Raw genomic sequence first — 18,629 nt, forward strand, 5'->3', positions numbered from 1 at the left:
TCACTGTCATTGGAGTTGGAGATTGCAGGCAAACAAGGGGAGAAGGTTAGAATTATCCATATGATACTGAGTGAGAATCAGAAAGAGTAAACTAATGTTTAGCTTAATGTATATGCAGATTATATGTGTGTGGTTGGGGGGGGTTTACTATAGGCAAATATTTCTTAAGCCCTCTCTGCTAAGAAAGCCTAGAAGAAATGACACCCCTATAGCAACAAGCATACCCAGTGCCCAGATCTTGGTTTCTGATACTGTTCTCCAATAAAAGGAACCAGGGGTATTTAGAGAAATGACTGCTTCTAGACTGGAACAGAGAATATATAAGGTAAATCAGAAAGTAAACAAGTGTTAGAAACTCCAATACTTTGGCCACCTGATTCGAAGAGCTGACTCATTTGAAAAGACCCTGATGCTGGAAAGATTGAGGGCAGGAGAAGGGGACGACAGAGGATGAGATGGTTGGATGGCATCACTGACTCAATGCACATGGGTTTGGGTGGACTCCGGGAGTTGGTGATAGACAGGGAGGCCTGGCATGCTGCAGTTCAGGGAGTCTCAAAGAGACATGACTGAGCAACTGAACTGAAACAAGTGTTAAAGAGAAAAAACTACATTAAACAAACAAAAAATCTGAGATATGTGAAAAGGACATAGCAGCCAACATCTTGCGATGGTAATAGGAGGAATTATTTCAAGAACAAAATATGTAATAGTGGATTACAACCCAAAGTATAAAGTAAATATCCATGAGTCCATAGTGATTCAAGTGAATGACTGATTAAATTAATGACTGAGAACAAATGTATACAAAAGAATTCCAAATGATTTATATAGATATTTCTCCTTCAAGAAGGTGGAGCTTAACTGCCTCATTTAAATGTGGGCTTTGCATATCAACTTCCTTCTAAGAAGTACAGGATATAGAAGAGGAGGGAAAGAGTAACTTTAATGCAGAGAAAGCTGACAAAGTCTACCTCAGGTCAAGGTGAACATCATCAGTAGTAAGTCATGTTGATAACATGTACCCTTGATACGATATGATGAGAATGACACTTTACCTCTGTAGTCTTCCCCCTAGAAATCCATAACCTGTCTAATATCAGACAAACTGAACTGATGGACATTCTACAGAATACATGACCGGTATTCCTCAAAACTCAAGGTCATCAAAACAAGGGAAGTTTGAGAAATTGTCACAGTGTAGGGAAACTTAAGGAGACACAATCGATAGACATAATATATCCTACATGTATATACATGTACATAATATATCCTACAATATATCCTGTAAAAGGAAAAGGACATTGGTTAAAAATTAAGGAAATTGGGATAGAGTATTCACTTTTGTTAATAATGAAGCATCAGTTTGGGTTTATTAGTTGTGATAAAGGTACCAAAGTAATGTTAACAATCGGAAACACTGGGTACAGGGTATACAGTAACTCTTTGTAATATTCTTGTGGATTTCTGTATATGTAAAACTATTCTAAAATTAATATTTATTAAATGTTAAAAAAATGTCTAAGGATGAGTCACAGCAGTCTTTACTTTAATCAGTTCTCCAGATGATTCTGTTGCATGCTAAAGTTTGAGAACCATTGTTTTTACTGTATAACCAAAAGGAGGCTTATGGTTACAAAAGCTTATGGTTTTAATGGCAAGGTAGGAGCCAAAACATCGTCTTACCTAAAGATTGTGGGTGGTCTCACAGAACAGTTGAATAATAATAGCTATCTTTTACGTGAACTCATAAAGTGTCTCGATACGTATGTAATTTGTGAGGAAGGGTGAGAATAAGATGCTTAAGTGACTGAATTGCATTGAAATTTTATCACACCAATTCTAGCTTATGCAGAGGCCAAGGAAGGCTTCATAGATGATTAGCTACTGGGGTCTTTGAAGGTAGCCAAGCAATGACATCCCTTTCCCCTATGCAGTCCTGAATTAATTGAAAAATGTAATAAATGTAGATATGGTATATTAGAGCCAGAATATCACATTATGAATAAAGGCCTGTTGTTAAACTCTTAAATTTGACAGACTTACCCACCCATTCAATAAAACATCAGATCATCTCAGGCCTACTGCAACCCTCAATGGGAATGATGAGTAAAGGTGTGGAGAAGAGCCAAGATTGTCATTCTAGAGCTTCTTCCTTCTGTAAGAATCATCAGAAGTGGAACTATGTTCCCTCCATCATCAGCAGTAAATAAGAACAGGCAAGGCAGATTAATATATTGTGATGTGTTTCTAGGTGGAGAGTGATATGTAGTTAAATCTGGTTTAAAGTCCATTTAGGGTTAGGGTATCTGGTCGATGAATAGACAAATTCTATAGGTATAAAGTGGAGTTTGAAGCAGTTTCTCAATATGTAACATATTCAACCAACATTCATGCAAAGGTTGCTAGAGAGATCCAGACAAAAATTCTTTCTGCCATCCTAGGGTTTTGTCTATGAATGGTAGATCCTCTGCCACTAAGTAAAAGAAAACTACTACTTTCCTCAGTCATGGTAGGTAACTAAGGTGTTACTCTATTGGTTCTATCTACTGTAAGATCATTCATTTTTATAATTAGCATATCTGTGTCATAATGGTACTTTGAGGAGGTTGTTGCTAAGTCATGTCCGACTCTTTGTGACCCCATGGACTGTTTGTAACACACCAGGTTCCTTTGTCCTCCATTATCTCCCAAAGTTTGCTCAAATTCATGTCCATTAAGTTGTTGATGTTATCTAACTAACTTATCCTCTGTCATTCCCTTCTTTTGCCTTCAATCTTTCCCAGCATCAGGGTCTTTTCCAATGAGTCACCTCTTCACAACAGATGGCCATAGTATTGAAACTTCAGCTTTACCTTCTGTCCTTCCAATGAATGTTCAAGGTTAATTTCCTTTGGGATAGACTGGTTTAAATATCTTTTCAGTCCAAGGTACTCTTTAGAGTCTTCTCCAGCACCACAATTCGAAAGCATCAATTCTTTGGTGCTCAGCCTTCTTTATGGTCCAACTCTCACATCCGTACATGACTACTGGAAAAACCATAGCTTTGACTATATGGACCTCTGTTGGCAAAGTGATGTTTCTGCTTTTTAATATGCTGTCTAGTTTTGTCATAGCTACTTTGAGGTATATGTAACCAAATCATAGATGAAGACCTGGTGGTCTTAAAGAAAGGAAGTTTAGAGAAGAGCTCAAAACTGCCTGTGTGACTTTAAACTTCTCACTTAGCCTGTCTCTCATTTTCTTCATTGATCAAACTAACAGTTTGGACTAGATATATCTCCAGTTGTGTCCATGTGGATAGTTTATTTACTTTTTCACTTACCCTATATCTGCTATGTAGGTAGATTTACTTATATAAATCATTTCTCCCTCATTTTAAATTTATTGCATAAATAATAAAAATTAAAAAACATTTTTAAAAAGAATTATCCAATACTATAAAGGATTGGTAATTTAAAATTTTGTTTCCTCAGCTTCTCCATGGGCACTAGTATTTTAATTGTTACAATCATACCGTGGATTTTGTCATGGACTGTTCAGTCACTTAACATTTTATCACAAACATTTTCATAATTTTAATATCCTATTTAATTACTACTTAATATTCATAGATGAGTATACTCTAATTTATTTATCAATTCCAAATGTTGGTGATTGATTTGTGGAATTAGTAGCTTGTATTTTTTTTTTTTAGGCTATGAAAAAGGTGTTTTTCTCGTACTCTGGGCCTTCTTAAGGAGACTAAGCCTTAATCTCTGGAAAGTTTATATCCTTTGCCTATTGAAATTTTACCCATGTCAGAATCTCATGGATCCCTGCTTCTCACCCTGATTTTTAACAGAATACATTGAATTCTGACCTATATACCCTTGTCATGGCTCCTTTATTACCCACACAACAAAGTCCAAACTCCCAACCCTGAAACTCTGTCCTCAGTGAAATTTTTTAAGAACCTTGGACTTCTGACTAGACTACAGACTTGAGATGAACTCTTTCCAATGTATTTTTTGTGTGGATATTAAGTCTGTTTTTCTCCTGTATTTAACCACAACTTTCACTGGAGAATCTTTTGAGCTCTTGGTGAAGATGATTAGAGGTGGGCTATCATCTAAATCAAAAGTCAACAGATAAGAAGGACAAGAAGATATAGACAAGATATTAAATATAGACAAGAAATTAGCTTCAGGACTCAGAGAAGGGTTGCATATTATTTGGGAAATATACTTGTCCATATTCCTCTTGAGTTGTATCAACAGTCATTCACCTTAATCTCCCTGTTAATATTATGGGATAGATGTAATGGGATGCCCTTGTAGTCATGACTATACACTTGATACTGGAGTAAGCTTGATATATCAGCAGCAGAGACGGTTTATGAGCCATAGGATCCAGTTTGGCTTCAGAAAGTTTAAATAGACTACATCTCACAACATGACGTATTCTTTAAGCATATAAAGCCACCTGCAATGTATGACTCATCATGACATTTTGATGAAGTGATGATTAAAATTAGCAGTTAGTAGATTATTTTCATTAAGTTATATATTTTAGATTTACGAGTTATGAGGACAGCACCTGGAAAAATTATAACAAAAGAAGACCTGGAGAAGACTGTAGAGATAATTCTCACAGAGACAGAAACAATGAACTTTTTAAATCTACCAACAGTTATGTTTTCTGTAGAATCTGAAGAAGCTGAGAAAGTAAGGTATGTGTGGGTTAATTGTTTACATTGCTTTTGTAATTTAAATGCTAAATCAGAGGGCTCTATCCTTGTTTCTGTCTTTGAGGATTTCTGGATAAACACTGGTGGTATATGTGCCTTGTGAAATTGCATCCTATAAAGTGAAATTTGTACCCCATGAAATTACATGTAAAGTATATATGTTGTATGTTCTTCCTAGAGGAGTAACTCATAGCTTTACCATATTCTTTAAAAAATAGGTGAGCTACTAAGTTAAATAACAAAAGAAATAAAGGAAGCTTCTAAGTCTCAGTATAGGTTTTAATGATTTTTTTCTTTTATACATATATGAATTATTTTCAATTTAAAAAGAAGTGACTGCCAGTTTTACATTCAAAACAACTTAAACTTAAGAAGGGAAAATGTGTTATGGGGATATGATGGAATTTATTATTGAGAGCAGATTTTCCATTTCTCTTTATTAATGAATATAAATGGATTTCTGAGTCATGTATTTTAAAGTTCTGCTGTTAGGTACATATACATAAAGGATTGTTACATCTTTTTGTAGACTTGACCCCTTTATCATTATATGATACCCCTCTTTATCTCAAATAATTTTCTTTGCTCCAAAGTGTGCTCTGACTAAATTAATATAGCTGCTGCTGCTGCTGCTAAGTCACTTCAGTCGTGTCCGACTCTATGCACCCCCATAGACGGCAGCTCACCAGGCTCCCCCGTCCCTGGGATTCTCCAGGCAAGAACACTGGAGTGGGTTGCCATTTCCTTCTCCAATGCATGAAAGTGAAAAGTGAAAGTGAAGTCGCTCAGTCGTGTCAAACTCTAGTGACCCCATGGAGGACCCTACCAGGGTCCTCTGTCCATGGGATTTTCCAGGCAAGAGTACTGGAGTGGGGTGCCATTGCCTTCTCTGAATATAGCTACATAAATAGATTATTTAGTATTTATATAGTTATTCAGATTATTTGCCTTCAAGTGTAATTTGAATATGATTCATAGTACTAAAAAATTCATCACTAGAATAATTTTTAAGGTATTATTTTTACCCAAATATAAAATATTGTAAAATTGTTTGGACTATAAAATATAATACAATTAGATCTTGAATAACATACTTTTTTAAAGTAATGAGACATAAGGGAAAAGTCCTAGGACCAGAAAAAGGAAAGGAAAAGAATAACAATGGGATAGATAAGTGATCTAAAATCAGAGAGAGAGAGATGCTAGAGGAAAATGATAATATTAGCACATGGATCTAGAGCCCACCTGTAAGTCTTGGATACCCCCCCAAATTGAAAGAATCAAAAGAGAGGCTTTTATATTAAACCAAGACCCTTAAAAGGATCTCAGTTATCTCAAGTGGGCCAGGTCAGTAGGGTCTCCTAGCTACTATCATAGGGAAATACAACTCTTCTCTGGGGGAAGGCATATCCCAGTTAGACTCTTAAGGTTTCCTCAGTGTGTTTAGTAAAAATTACCGATAAAAAAGCAAGACATTATGGATGAGAAGTTAAAAAAAATAAGAAATCCTAGATCTAGATCCTGAGGACTATAGATAATGATGTTACCAAATATAAAGTATAAAATATATGTGAAATATTTAAATAAAAGAGTTAAGGGGCTTCTCTGGTGTTACGGTAGTTGAGAGTAGTCCACCTTATGATGTAGGGGCACTGGTTCTGTCCCACACACCTCAGAGCAAGTAGGCCCCTGTGCTGCATCTACTGAGCTGAGCACTACAACTGCTGAACCTTGCTCACCTTAGAGCCCGTGCTCTGCAACAGAAGAAGCCACCGCAATGAGAAACCTGCACACTGCAGCTAGAGAGCAGCCCCTGCTTGCTGCAGCTAGAGAAAGCCCACACACAACAATGAAGATCTAGCACAGTCAAAAATAACGAAAAAAATTAGAAGAAAAATAAGATAGAGTTCAAACATCATTAACCCTAAATGATGACTGATAATTGCAAAAACATTTTAAAAGAATTTTAAAATAAAGTTTAGTTTATATAGTTGTTAAAATTAAAAAGTAAACAAAGCTTTAATCTTTGTTATTAAAAAGTAAGCATTTAAAATTTATTATTTTTTTAAAAATATTTATTCATTTATTTGGCTTCACCAGGTCTTAGTTGCAGCATGTGGGATCTAGTTCCCTGACCAGGGATCGAACCTGGGCCCCCTGCATTGGGAGCTGAGAGTCTTAACCACTGGACCAGCAGGGAAGTCCCAGCATTTAAAATTTAACAAGACATAATTGAATAGATATTTAATAAATCAAAACTTAGATCTAAGTTATATAAAATCTTGGAGAGAAAAATGATACCTAAAGCATCAGAGAGAAATTAAAGATATTGATAATAGGCTAAAGGTCTAACGTACACATAATAATTTCCAAAAGGGCAGAATGCAAAGAATGGAAGATAGGTGCTATTCAAAGACAGTAAGGATTTCCCCAAACTGTTGAAAAACACCATTCCACAGAAATAGGAATAAATTTAAAAAAAAGAAATCCACACACACCAATGGATACATTGTACTCCAAAACACCAAATATTAAAAGATTTTTTTTTTTTTTTGCTACTCTGGGTCTTTGCTGCAGCACTTGGGCTCTTTGTTGTGGCACATGGGCTTCTCTTGTGGCACAGGAGCTCTAGAGCACATGGACTCAGTAGCTGCACTGTGCAGGCTTCACCAGTGACAGCACACAGATGCTGCAGTAGTGCTCTATTGGCTTCATTGCCCTGCAGCGTGTGGGCTCTTACTTCCTTGACCAGAGATTGAACAATGTCCAATGCATTGGAAGGTGGATTCTTAGCCACTGAACCACTAAGATAATCCCTAAAAGATTTTAAAAGCAGAAGAAAACAGTAAAGAACATATCATTTACAGAGAAATAAACCAATAGCATTATTAGAGATAGAGTCACTTCATAAGGATAAGGGAGGTATAATAATTCTAAACATGAAACTTCTAATAAAATAACCTCTTAATATATGAGGCAAAAATTGGAAACTTGATAAGTATTAAAATAGATATAAACATGCCTCTCAATTACTGATGTCAATCAGATAAAAAATTAGTATAGTTATAGAAAATTTGAACCCAAACCATAGTTTAATGGTAATATATAGAACTCTGAATTCAACAATTAGAGGACACATACTCTTTTCAAGCACACATGGAATATTATACAACTCACCCATGTAAAAGGCCATGAAGTAAGGTTTCAAAAATTTCAAAGAAGTGATATTTGACAAATTCTCTGAGCACAGTGGAATGAAGTTGAAAATTAATAGCATAAATCTCAACTAAGACATAGAGACATATTCACATACACTTTTGAAAGTTAAAAAGTGCATTTTGTAAATTCCTCATGAACCAAATCATAATGGAAATCAAAGACATACTCAGAACTAAATAATTATGAAAATAATGCATAGTACAGAGCTTCCCAGGCCAGGCTAGTGATAAAGAATCCACCTGCCAATGCAAGAGATGCAAGAGACCCTGATTTGATCCCTGGGTCAGGAAGAACCCCAGAGGAAGAAATGGCAATCCACTCCAGTATTCTTGCCTGCAGAATCCCATGGACAGAGTAGCCTGGTAGGCAACAGTCCATGGGGTCGCAAAGAGTTGGGCACGACTGAGCACCCACACCGGAGAAGGCAACGGGACCCCCACTCCAGTACTCTTGCGTGGAAAATCCCATGGACGGAGGAGCCTGGTAGGCTGCAGTCCATGAGGTCGCTAAGAGTCTGACACGACTGAGCTACTTCACTTTGACATTTCACTTTTACACATTGGAAAAGGAAATGGCAACCTACTCCAGTGTTCTTGCCTGTAGAATCCCAGGGACCGGGGAGCCTGGTGGGCTGCCGTCTATGGGGTCGCACAGAGTTAGACACGACTGAAGCGACTTAGCAGCAGCAGAGCACACACACACACACACATATGCAATACATATTATGGAATGACACAAAAGTAGTACTTTGAGAGAAATTTGTGGGTTTTTTGAGTGTCTGTATCAAAGTTCATAAAACCTATGTGGAAATGGTACAAGGCCAATTTGCACTATTGGTGGGTACTCAAAGTTGTAGGGATGTTGGGGACTATAGTGTAAAAGAGTCCTTTGGAGGTAGTTTAATGCAGTGTTTTCCTAAGATTTTTGATTGTTCACTTTTTGATTCACTTTTTGATTGTTCACTTTTTAATGCAACCTACATTAAATAATTAATTTTGAGAAAAGTATAATATAAAAAGATATGTGTGGTAAAAATTAATTTTTATTAGTAAGTTGAGTATATATTATTTTTTTATAGCCAGAGAAACAAGAACTATGAGACTCTTTGTCGAAATAGATTGGGCAATGATTTATATGTAGAAAGGATGATGCAGACTATTAATGGAGCACCAAAGAATAAAGACGTTCAATGTGACAAAATCTTGAAAGAAGACAAAGGTAATTTATGTTATATTCTGCTTGGTAAATTACCATATTTTAATATACATCCATTGGGTCTGTTGATTAACAACTATTATAATAAAGTATATAAGGCAAAATGAAATGATTTGGCCAAATCACAATAGCTGGGTACTGTGACCTGCAACTTTCAAAATTTGACAATTTAGTTAATAAGTAATAAATACAGATTCAGAAGATTGGAATAGCATAATTATCAATCTTGATTTTTATACAAACTATATCATGGAACTTTGTACTCTTCATATATTAAGGGCAGATTTGTAGCATCTTTATTTTCTTTTGTCCCACTCCCCTTCCGGATACAGTGGTGGTCTTAAAGACAGAAGCCTGCCTTCCTAGTGTGAGACCCTGGCCCTTGGTTCTAGAAGGAACAGAGCAGACCTTATTCTCAAAGAATGTGGCGTGTACCTTTTAACGTGTCTAGGAGCTTCCTGGAATATTGACTCAAGGCTTTTGTCTTTTCTTGCCTAATTCAGAAAGACTATATTATGCTTATCACTATTAGAAAGTAACTCAAAGACATAGAAAGAAATAAAGAACACTGATAAAGGTAGCTACATAGGTAAACACAAAAGCCAGTATTATAATTTTGATTTGTAACTCCTGTGTTTTTGCAATGTGATTTAAAATAAATGCATTAAATAATAATTCTGAATCTATGCTACTGGGCATACAAAGTTTAAAGATATAATTTATGACATCAATTTAAAGTGGATGGGATTTAGCTGTATAGAAGCAGTTTATATAATGGAAGTAAGGTAGTATTATTTTAAAGTAGATTGTTAAAATTTTAAGAAATTAATTTTAATCCCCAATGCAATCACCAAGAAATAACTTAAAAATTGCAAAAAAGAAAACTAGGAATAAGAATGATACACTATAAAAAATATCAAACACAAAAGAAGACAGTTATGGAGAATTTGAACAATAAAGAAAGTGTATGACATAAGAAGACAAATTAAAAGCATCAGAAGTCCTTCCTAAACAATAATTACTTTAAATAAGTGCATTAAAGACTCCAATTAAAGAGTAAAAGTTGGCAGGATGGACTTAAAAAAGACAGAAAACATCAAAAAATCTGTAAGAAAAAACCATGATCCATCTATGTGTTTTCTAACAAGAGACTATTTTTTCCAGTTTTATTGAGAAATAATTGATATGCATCAATGTATAAGTACAGCATGATGGTTTGATTTACATGTATTGTGAAATGATTACCACAACAGGTTTATTTAACATATAAACATTTTAAACAAAATGTTTATTTAAACATTTAACATGTTTATTAACATGGATGTTAAATAAACATATAGTTACAATAAAAAGAAAAGTTGCATGATATAAAATTAACACACAAAATTCATGTGTATTTCTACATACTACCTATGAGCAATCCAAAAAGGAAATTAAGAAAGTAATTGTGTTTCTAATAGCATCCAAAATAATAAAATATGTCAGAATAAATTTAATTAAGGAGATGAAAAACTTGTACACTGATAACTATAAAACATTGCTGAAAATTTTAAAGGATACCTAAGTAAATGGGAATACATTCTGTATTTATGAATTGACTTAAGGTTATGAAGATATGAATACCACCCAGAATAATGCCAAAGACTTTGAAAATTTTTTTTTTTATTTTTGCTTCTTGGTCATGCTGTAAGCCAGATGGGATCTTAGTTCCCAGACCAGGGATGAACCTGCACCCCCTATAGTAGAAGCATAGAGTCTTAACCACAGGACTGCCAGGGAAGTACCCCCAAAGACTTCATTGCAACAACAGAAAAAAAAACCATCCTAAAATTTGTGCAGAATATCAAGGGATCCCCAAGTAGCAAAAACAATCTTGACAAAGAACAGAGTTAGAGACCTCATACTTCCTGGTTTAAAAACTTGCTATAAAGTTATGATCAAAATAGGTTGTACCAGCATATAGATAGATATATAAACCAGAAGAATAGAATAGGGATCCCAGAAATAACCTCAGATATATAGTTAAGTGATTTTTGATGAAGGTGCCAAGACCATCAGCTAGTGCTGGGGCAACTAGATAGCCACATGTGAAAGAATAAAGTTGGATTCAGACCTCATATTATACAGAAAAATTAACTCAAAAATGTTGTTAAGTTTAGTCGCTAAGTTGTGTCTGACTCTTTGTGACCCCATGGACTGCAGCACACCAGGTGTCCCTGTCCATCACTAACTCCTTGAGCTTACTCAAACTCATGTCCATCGAGTTGGTGATGCCATCCAACTATCTCATCCTCTGTCATCCCCTTCTCCTCCTGACTTCAATCTTTCCCATCATCAGGGTCTTTTCAAATGAGTCAGTTCTTCTGATCAGGTGGCCAAAGTATTGGAGTTTCAGCTTCAACATCAGTCTTTCCAATGAATATTCAGGACTGAGTTCCTTTAGGATGGACTGGTTAGATCTCCTTGCACTCCAAGGGGCTCTCAAGAGTCTTCTCCAACACCACAGTTCAAAAGCATCAATCCTTCAGCCCTCAGCTTTCTTTATAGTTCAACTCTCACATCCATACATGACTACTGGAAAAACAATAGCCTTGACTAGACGGACCTTTATTGGCAAAGTAATGTCTCTGCTTTTTAATATGCTGTCTAGGTTGGTCATAACTTTTCTTCCAAGGAGCAAGTATCTTTTAATTTCATGGTGCAGTCACCATCTGCAGTCATTTGGGGGCCCCCCAAAAATAAAGTCTCTCACTGTTTCCATTGTTTGCTCATCTATTTCCCATGAAGTGATGGAACCAGATGCCATGATCTTAGTTTTCTCAATGTTGAGTTTTAAGCCAACTTTTTCACTCTTCTCTTTCATGTCATCAAGGGGCTCTTTAGTTCTTCACTTTCTGCATATCTGCATATCTGAGGTTATTGATATTTCTCCTGGAAACCTTGATTGCAGATTGTGCTTCATCCAGTCCAGCATTTCTTATGATGTACTCTGTATAAAAGTTAAATAAACAGGGTGATAATATACAACCTTGACGTACTCCATTCCCAATTTGGAACCAGTCTGTTGTTCCATGTCCATTTCTAACTGTTGCTTCTTGATCTGCATACAGATTTCTCAGAAGGCAGTTCAGGTAGTCTGGTATTCCCATCTCTTGAAGAATTTTCCACAATTTGTTGTGGTCCTCACAGTCAAAGGCTTTGGCATAGTCAATAAAGCAGAAGTAGATGTTTTTCTGTAACTCTCTCAGTTTTTTGATGTTCCAGTGGATGTTGGCAATTTGATCTCTGATTCCTCTGCCTTTTCTAAATTCAGATTGAACATCTGGAAGTTCAGGGTTCACGTACTGTTGTAGCCTGGCTTGGAGAATTTTGAGCATTACTTTGCTAGCGTGTGAGATGAGTGCAATTGTGCAGTAGTTTGAGTGTTCTTTGGCATTGCCTTTCTTTGGGTTTCAAATGAAAGCTGACCTTTTCCAGTCCTGTGGCCACTGCTGAGTTTTCCAAATTTGCTGACATATTGGGTGCAGCACTTTCACAGCATCTTCTTTTAGGATTTGAAATAGCTCAACTGGAATTCCATCACCTCCACTAGCTTTGTTCATAGTGATGCTTCCTAAGCCCCACTTGAATTCACATTCCAGGATGTCTGGTTCTAGGTGAGTGATCACACCATCGTGATTATCTGGGTCATGAAGATCTTTTTTGTACAGTTTTTCTGTGTATTCTTGCCACCTCTTCTTAATATCTTCTGCATCTGTTAGATTCATACCATTTCTGCCCTTTATTGTGCCCATCTTTACATGAAATGTTCCTTTCAGATCAGATCAGATCAGATCAGTCGCTCAGTCGTGTCCGACTCTTTGCGACCCCATGAATCGCAGCACGCCAGGCCTCCCTGTCCATCACAAACTCCTGCAGTTCACTCAGACTCACATCCATCGAGTCAGTGATGCCATCCAGCCATCTCATCCTCTGCCGTCCCCTTCTCCTCTTGCCCCCAATTCCTCCCAGCATCAGAGTCTTTTCCAATGAGTCAACTCTTTGCATGAGGTGGCCAAAGTACTGGAGTTTCAGCTTTAGCATCATTCCTTCCAAAGAAATCCCAGGGCTGATCTCCTTTAGAATGGACTGGTTGGATCTCCTTGCAGTCCAAGGGACTCTCTAGAGTCTTCTCCAACACCACAGTTCAAAAGCATCAATTCTTTGGCACTCAGCTTTCTTCACAGTCCAACTCTCACATCCATACATGACCACTGGAAAAACCATAGCCTTGACTAGACGAACCTTTGTTGGCAAAGTAATGTCTCTGCTTTTGAATATGCTATCTAGGTTGGTCATAACTTTCCTTCCAAGGAGTAATCATCTTTTAATTTCATGGCTGCAGTCACCATCTGTAGTGATTTTGGAGCCCAGAAAAATTAAGTCTGACACTGTTTCCACTGTTTTCCCATCTATTTGCCATGAAGTGATGGGACCGATGCTGTGATCTTCATTTTCTGAATGTTGAGCTTTAAGCCAACTTTTTCACTCTCCACTTTCACTTTCATCAAGAGGCTTTTGAGTTCCTCTTCACTTTCTGCCATAAGGGTGATGTCATCTGCATATCTGAGGTTATTGATATTTCTCCTGGCAATCTTGATTCCAGCTTGTGTTTCTTCCAGTCCAGCATTTCTCATGATGTTTCCTTTGGTATCTCTAATTTTCTTGAAGAGATCTCTAGTCTTTCCCATTCTACTGTTTTCCTCTATTTCTTTGCATTAATCACTGAGGAAGGCTTTCTTATCTCTCCTTGCTATTCTTTGAAACTCTGCATTCAAATGAGTACATCTTTCCTTTTCTCCTTTGCCTTTCACTTCTCTTATTTTCACAGCTATTTGTAAGATCTCCTGAGAAAACCATTTTGTCTTTTTGCATTTCTTTTTCTTGGGGATGGTCTTGATCCCTGCCTCCTGTACAATGTCATGAACCTCCGTCCATAGTTCTTCAGGCACACTATCAGATCTAATCCCTTGAATCTATTTGTCACTTCCACTGTATAATTGTAAGGGATTTGATTTAGGTCATATCAGAGTGGTCTAGTGTTTTTCCCTACTTTATCCAGTTTAAGTCTGAATTTGGCAATAAGGAGTTCATGATCTGAGCCACAGTCAGTTCCTGGTCTTGTTTTTGCTGACTGTATAGAGCTTCTCCATCTTTGGTTGCAAAGAATGTAATCAGTCTGCTTTCACTATTGACCATCTGGTGATGTCCACATGTAGAGTCTTCTCTTGTGTTGTTGGAAGATGGTGTTTGCTATGACCAGTGCATTCTCTTGGCAAAATGTTATTAGCCTTTGCCCTTCTTCATTCTGTACTCCAAGGCCAAATTTTCTTGTTACTCCAGCTATCTCTTCCTATTTTTGCATTCCAGTCCCATATAATGAAAAGGACATCTTTTTTTGGTGTTATTTCTAGAAGGTCTTGTAGGTCTTCATAGAACCATTCAATGTCAGCTTCTTCAGCATTACTGGTAGGGCATAGTCTTAGACTACTGTGATAGTGAATGGTTTGACTTGGAAACAAACAGAGATAATCCTGTTGTTTTTGAGATTGCATCCAAGTACTGCATTTTGGACTCTTTTGTTAACTATGATGGCTACTCCATTTCTTCTAAGGGATTCTTGCCCATAGTAGTAGATAATAACGGTCACCTGAGTTAAATTCACCCATTCAAGTCCATTTTAGTTTGCTGATTCCTAAAATGTTGATGTTCACTCTTGCCATCTCCTGATTGACCACTTCCAATTTGCCTTGATTCATGGACCTAACATTCCAGGTTCCTATGCAACACTGCTCTTTACAGCCTTGGGCTTTACTTCCATCACCAGTCACATCCACAACTGGGTTTTTCTTTGGCTCTGTCTCTTCATTCTTTCTGGAGTTGTTTCTCCACTGGTCTCCAGTAGCATATTGGGTACCTCCTGACCTGGGGAGTTCATCTTTCAGTGTCCTAACTTTTTGCTTTTTCATACTGTTCATGAGGTTCTTAAGGCAAGAATAGTGAAGTGGTTTGCCATTTCCTTCTCCAGTGGACCATGTTTTGTCAGAACTCTCCAACATGACCTGTCCATCTTGGGTGGCCCTGCATGGCATGGCTCATAGTTTCATTGAGTTAGACAAGGCTGTGGTCCATGTGATCAGATTGGTTTTCTGGGATTCTGGTTTTCATTTTTTCTGCCCTCTGATCAGTCAGTCAGTTCAGTCGCTCAGTCACTTCTGACTCTTTGCAACCCCATAAAACACAGCACGCCAGGCCTCCCTGTCCATCACCAACACCTCGAGTTTACCCAAACTCATGTCCATTGAGTCGGTGATGCCATCTAACCATCTCAACCTCTGTCGTCCCCTTCTCCTCCTGCCTTAAATCTTTCCTAACATCAGGGTCTTTTCAAATGCGTCAGCTCTTTGCATCAGGTGGCCAAAGTATTGGAGCCTCAGCTTCAACATCAGTCCTTCCAATGAACACCCAGGACTGATCTCCTTTAGGATGGACAGGTTGGATCTCCTTGCAGTCCAAGGGACTCTCTCAAGAGTCTTCTCCAGCACCACAGTTCAAAAGTATCAATTCTTCTGCGCTCAGCTTTCTTTATAATCCAACTCTCATGTCTATACATGACTACTGGCAAAACCATAGCCTTGACTAGACGGACCTTTGTTGACAAAGTAATGTCTCTGCTTTTTAACATGCTGTCTAGGTTGGTCATAACTTGCCTTCCAGGAAGTAAGTGTCTTTTAATTTCATGGCTGCAGTCAACATCTGCAGTGATTTTGGAGCCCCCCAAAATAAAGTCAGCCACTATTTGCACTGTTTCCCCATCTATTTGCCATGAAGTGATGGGAGAAGGATAAAAGACTTATGGAAGCTTCCTGATGGGAAAGACTGACTGAGGGGGAAACTGGGTCTTGTTCTGATGGGAGGGGCCATGCTCAGCAAATCTTCAATCCAATTTTCTGTTGATAAGCGGGGCTGTGATCCCTCCCTGTTATTTGACCTGAGGCCAAACTATGGTGGAGGTGATAAAGATAATTTTGACCTACTTCAAAAGGTCCCATGCTTGCACTGTTGCACTCAGTACCCCCAACCCTGCAGCAGGCCACCACCAACCCGTGCCTCCACTGGAGACTCCTGGACACTCATGGGCAACTCTGGGTCGGTCTTTTGTGGGGTCACTCCTCCCTTCTCCTGGGTCCTGGTGCACACAAGGTTTTGTTTGTGCCCTCCAAAAGTCTGTTTCCCCATTCTTGTGTAAGTTCTGGCAGCTCTATGGTGGGGTTAATGGCGACTTCCTCCCAGAGGACTTATGCCATACCCAGGTCTACTGCACCCATAACCCCTGCAGCAGTGTACTGCTGACCCGTACCTCTGCAAGAGACATTCAAACACAGTTCTGTCTCAGTCTCTGTGAGGTCTCTGGGTCCGGGTGCACACAAGGTTTGTTTGAGCCCTCTCAGTGTCTCTGGCAAGTATACAGTTTGATTCTATATGTGATTTCATCCCTCCTACTGTCTTGCTGGGGCTTCTCCTTTGCCCTTGGATGTGGGATAAGAGCCAAAATTATAAAACTCTTAAAAAATTTGAGGTAGATATTTTTGCCTTTGCCTTGACAGTAGATTCTTAGATATGACACTGGAATCATGGTGAACAAAAGAAAAAATACTGAGCTGCATCAAAATTAAAAGCTTTGTCCATCAAATAGCTATCAAAAAAATGAAAGGACAACTTACATGATGGAATAAGATATTTGCAAATCCTATTTCTCTTAAGGTCTAGTATCCAGACTATGTACGGAACACTTATAATCCAAGAACCAGAAGATAACAGAATAAAACAGTGGGCATAAGACTTGAACTTGTTTTCCAAAGGAAGAAAACAAATGACCAACAAGCAGAAGAAAATATGTTAAACACCATTAGTCATTAGAGAATACAGTAAAGACCACAATGAGTTGCTGCTTCTCCCACATTAAATGGCTATAATTAAAAAGAACAAACCAGAGGACAAGCGTTGACAAAGAAGTTGATAAATTGAAGCTCCCATACAGTGCTGCTGGGAATGTAAAATGGTTCAGCTGCTCTGGAAAATAGTTTGGTAATTCCTCAAATAATGAGAAAGACTTTCCTTATGACTCAGCAGTTCCACTCCTAGGTATATACCTCATAGAATTGAAACTAGGTACTCAAATACATGTACACACAAGTTCTTGAAAGCGATACTTACCACAGTCAAAAAGTAGAAACAACTGAAATGTCAATCAGTGAATGAATGAACAGACAAAGTGTGTAAATACGTATGTGAAGTGAGTGAAAGTCTCTCAGTCATGTTTGAGTCTTTGTGACCCCATGGACTACACAGTCCATGGAATTCTCCAGGCCAGAATACTGGAGTGGGTAACCTTTCCCTTCTCCAGGGGATCTTCCCAACCCAGGGATTGAACCCAGGTCTCCTACATTGCAGGCGGATTCTTTACCACCTGAGCCACAATGGAAGCCCAAGAATACTGGAGTGGGTAGCCTATCCCTTCTCCAGTGGATCTTCCTGACTCAGGAATTGAACTGGGGTCTCCTGCATTGCAGGCAGATTCTTTACCAACTGAGCTATCAGGAAGACTTGTAAATACATATAATGAAATATAATTCAGTCACAAAAGGAATAAAGTATCTTCTCTGAGAAACTTCCCTTCTTCTACCCTAGAAGATGTCAAAAATTTCTACTCTGGAGAGGACAAAATAGAGGCTCTTTATATGGAGAATACCAGGCACAGATCAAGACATGGGTTGTTGTTGTTCAGTCACTGAGTCATTCTTTGTGACCCCATGAACAGCACCATGCCACGCTTCCCTGTCCTTCACTATCTGCTGGAGTTTGCTCAAATTCATGTCCATTGAGTCAGTGATGTTTTGTAAAAAACATCCTCTGTCGCCCCTTTCTCCTCCTGCCTTCAATCTTTCCCAGCATCAGAGTCTTTTCCAGTGAGTCAGCTCTATGTATCAGGTGGTCAAAATATTGGAGCTTCAGCTTCAGCATCAGTCCTGCCAATGAATATTCAAGGTGGATTTCCTTTAGGATTAACTGGTTTGATCTCCTTGCAGTCCAAGGGACTCTCAAGAGTCTTCTCCAGCTCCACAGTTCAAAAGCATCAAATCTTTGGCTCTCAGCCTTCTTTATGACCCAACTCTCACATCTGTACATGACTACTGGAAAAACCATAGCTGACTATACAATGGGTACTTAAGCAAAACAAAAAAAACCTACAAAAAACCCCAAACAAACAAATACCCCAATGCATACTGAATTCTATACACAGAGACTCCCTGAAATCCTATCCTCCCTCATAGAAGGTTTATAAAACCATAGGTAGCCAGATTCTTAATTATCCTTTATCTGGATGTACCAACAGTTAATTTATTAATTTGCCTACTGAAAGGCA

The 18,629-nt window shown here is 38.0% G+C and overlaps 1 protein-coding gene across 1 annotated transcript in view; it reads left to right on the plus strand.

The window, feature by feature from the left end:
- Positions 1-18,629, plus strand: part of DNAI4 (dynein axonemal intermediate chain 4) — a 99,249-nt gene that overhangs the window by 31,292 nt on the left and 49,328 nt on the right. The window contains 2 exon segments of the mRNA XM_055585554.1: positions 4,555-4,711; positions 9,027-9,166. Coding sequence (XP_055441529.1) covers positions 4,555-4,711; positions 9,027-9,166 — 297 coding nt within the window.

The sequence above is a fragment of the Bubalus kerabau genome, chromosome 6 (genome assembly GCF_029407905.1).
Source record: "Bubalus kerabau isolate K-KA32 ecotype Philippines breed swamp buffalo chromosome 6, PCC_UOA_SB_1v2, whole genome shotgun sequence".
Lineage (NCBI taxonomy): Eukaryota > Metazoa > Chordata > Mammalia > Artiodactyla > Bovidae > Bubalus > Bubalus kerabau.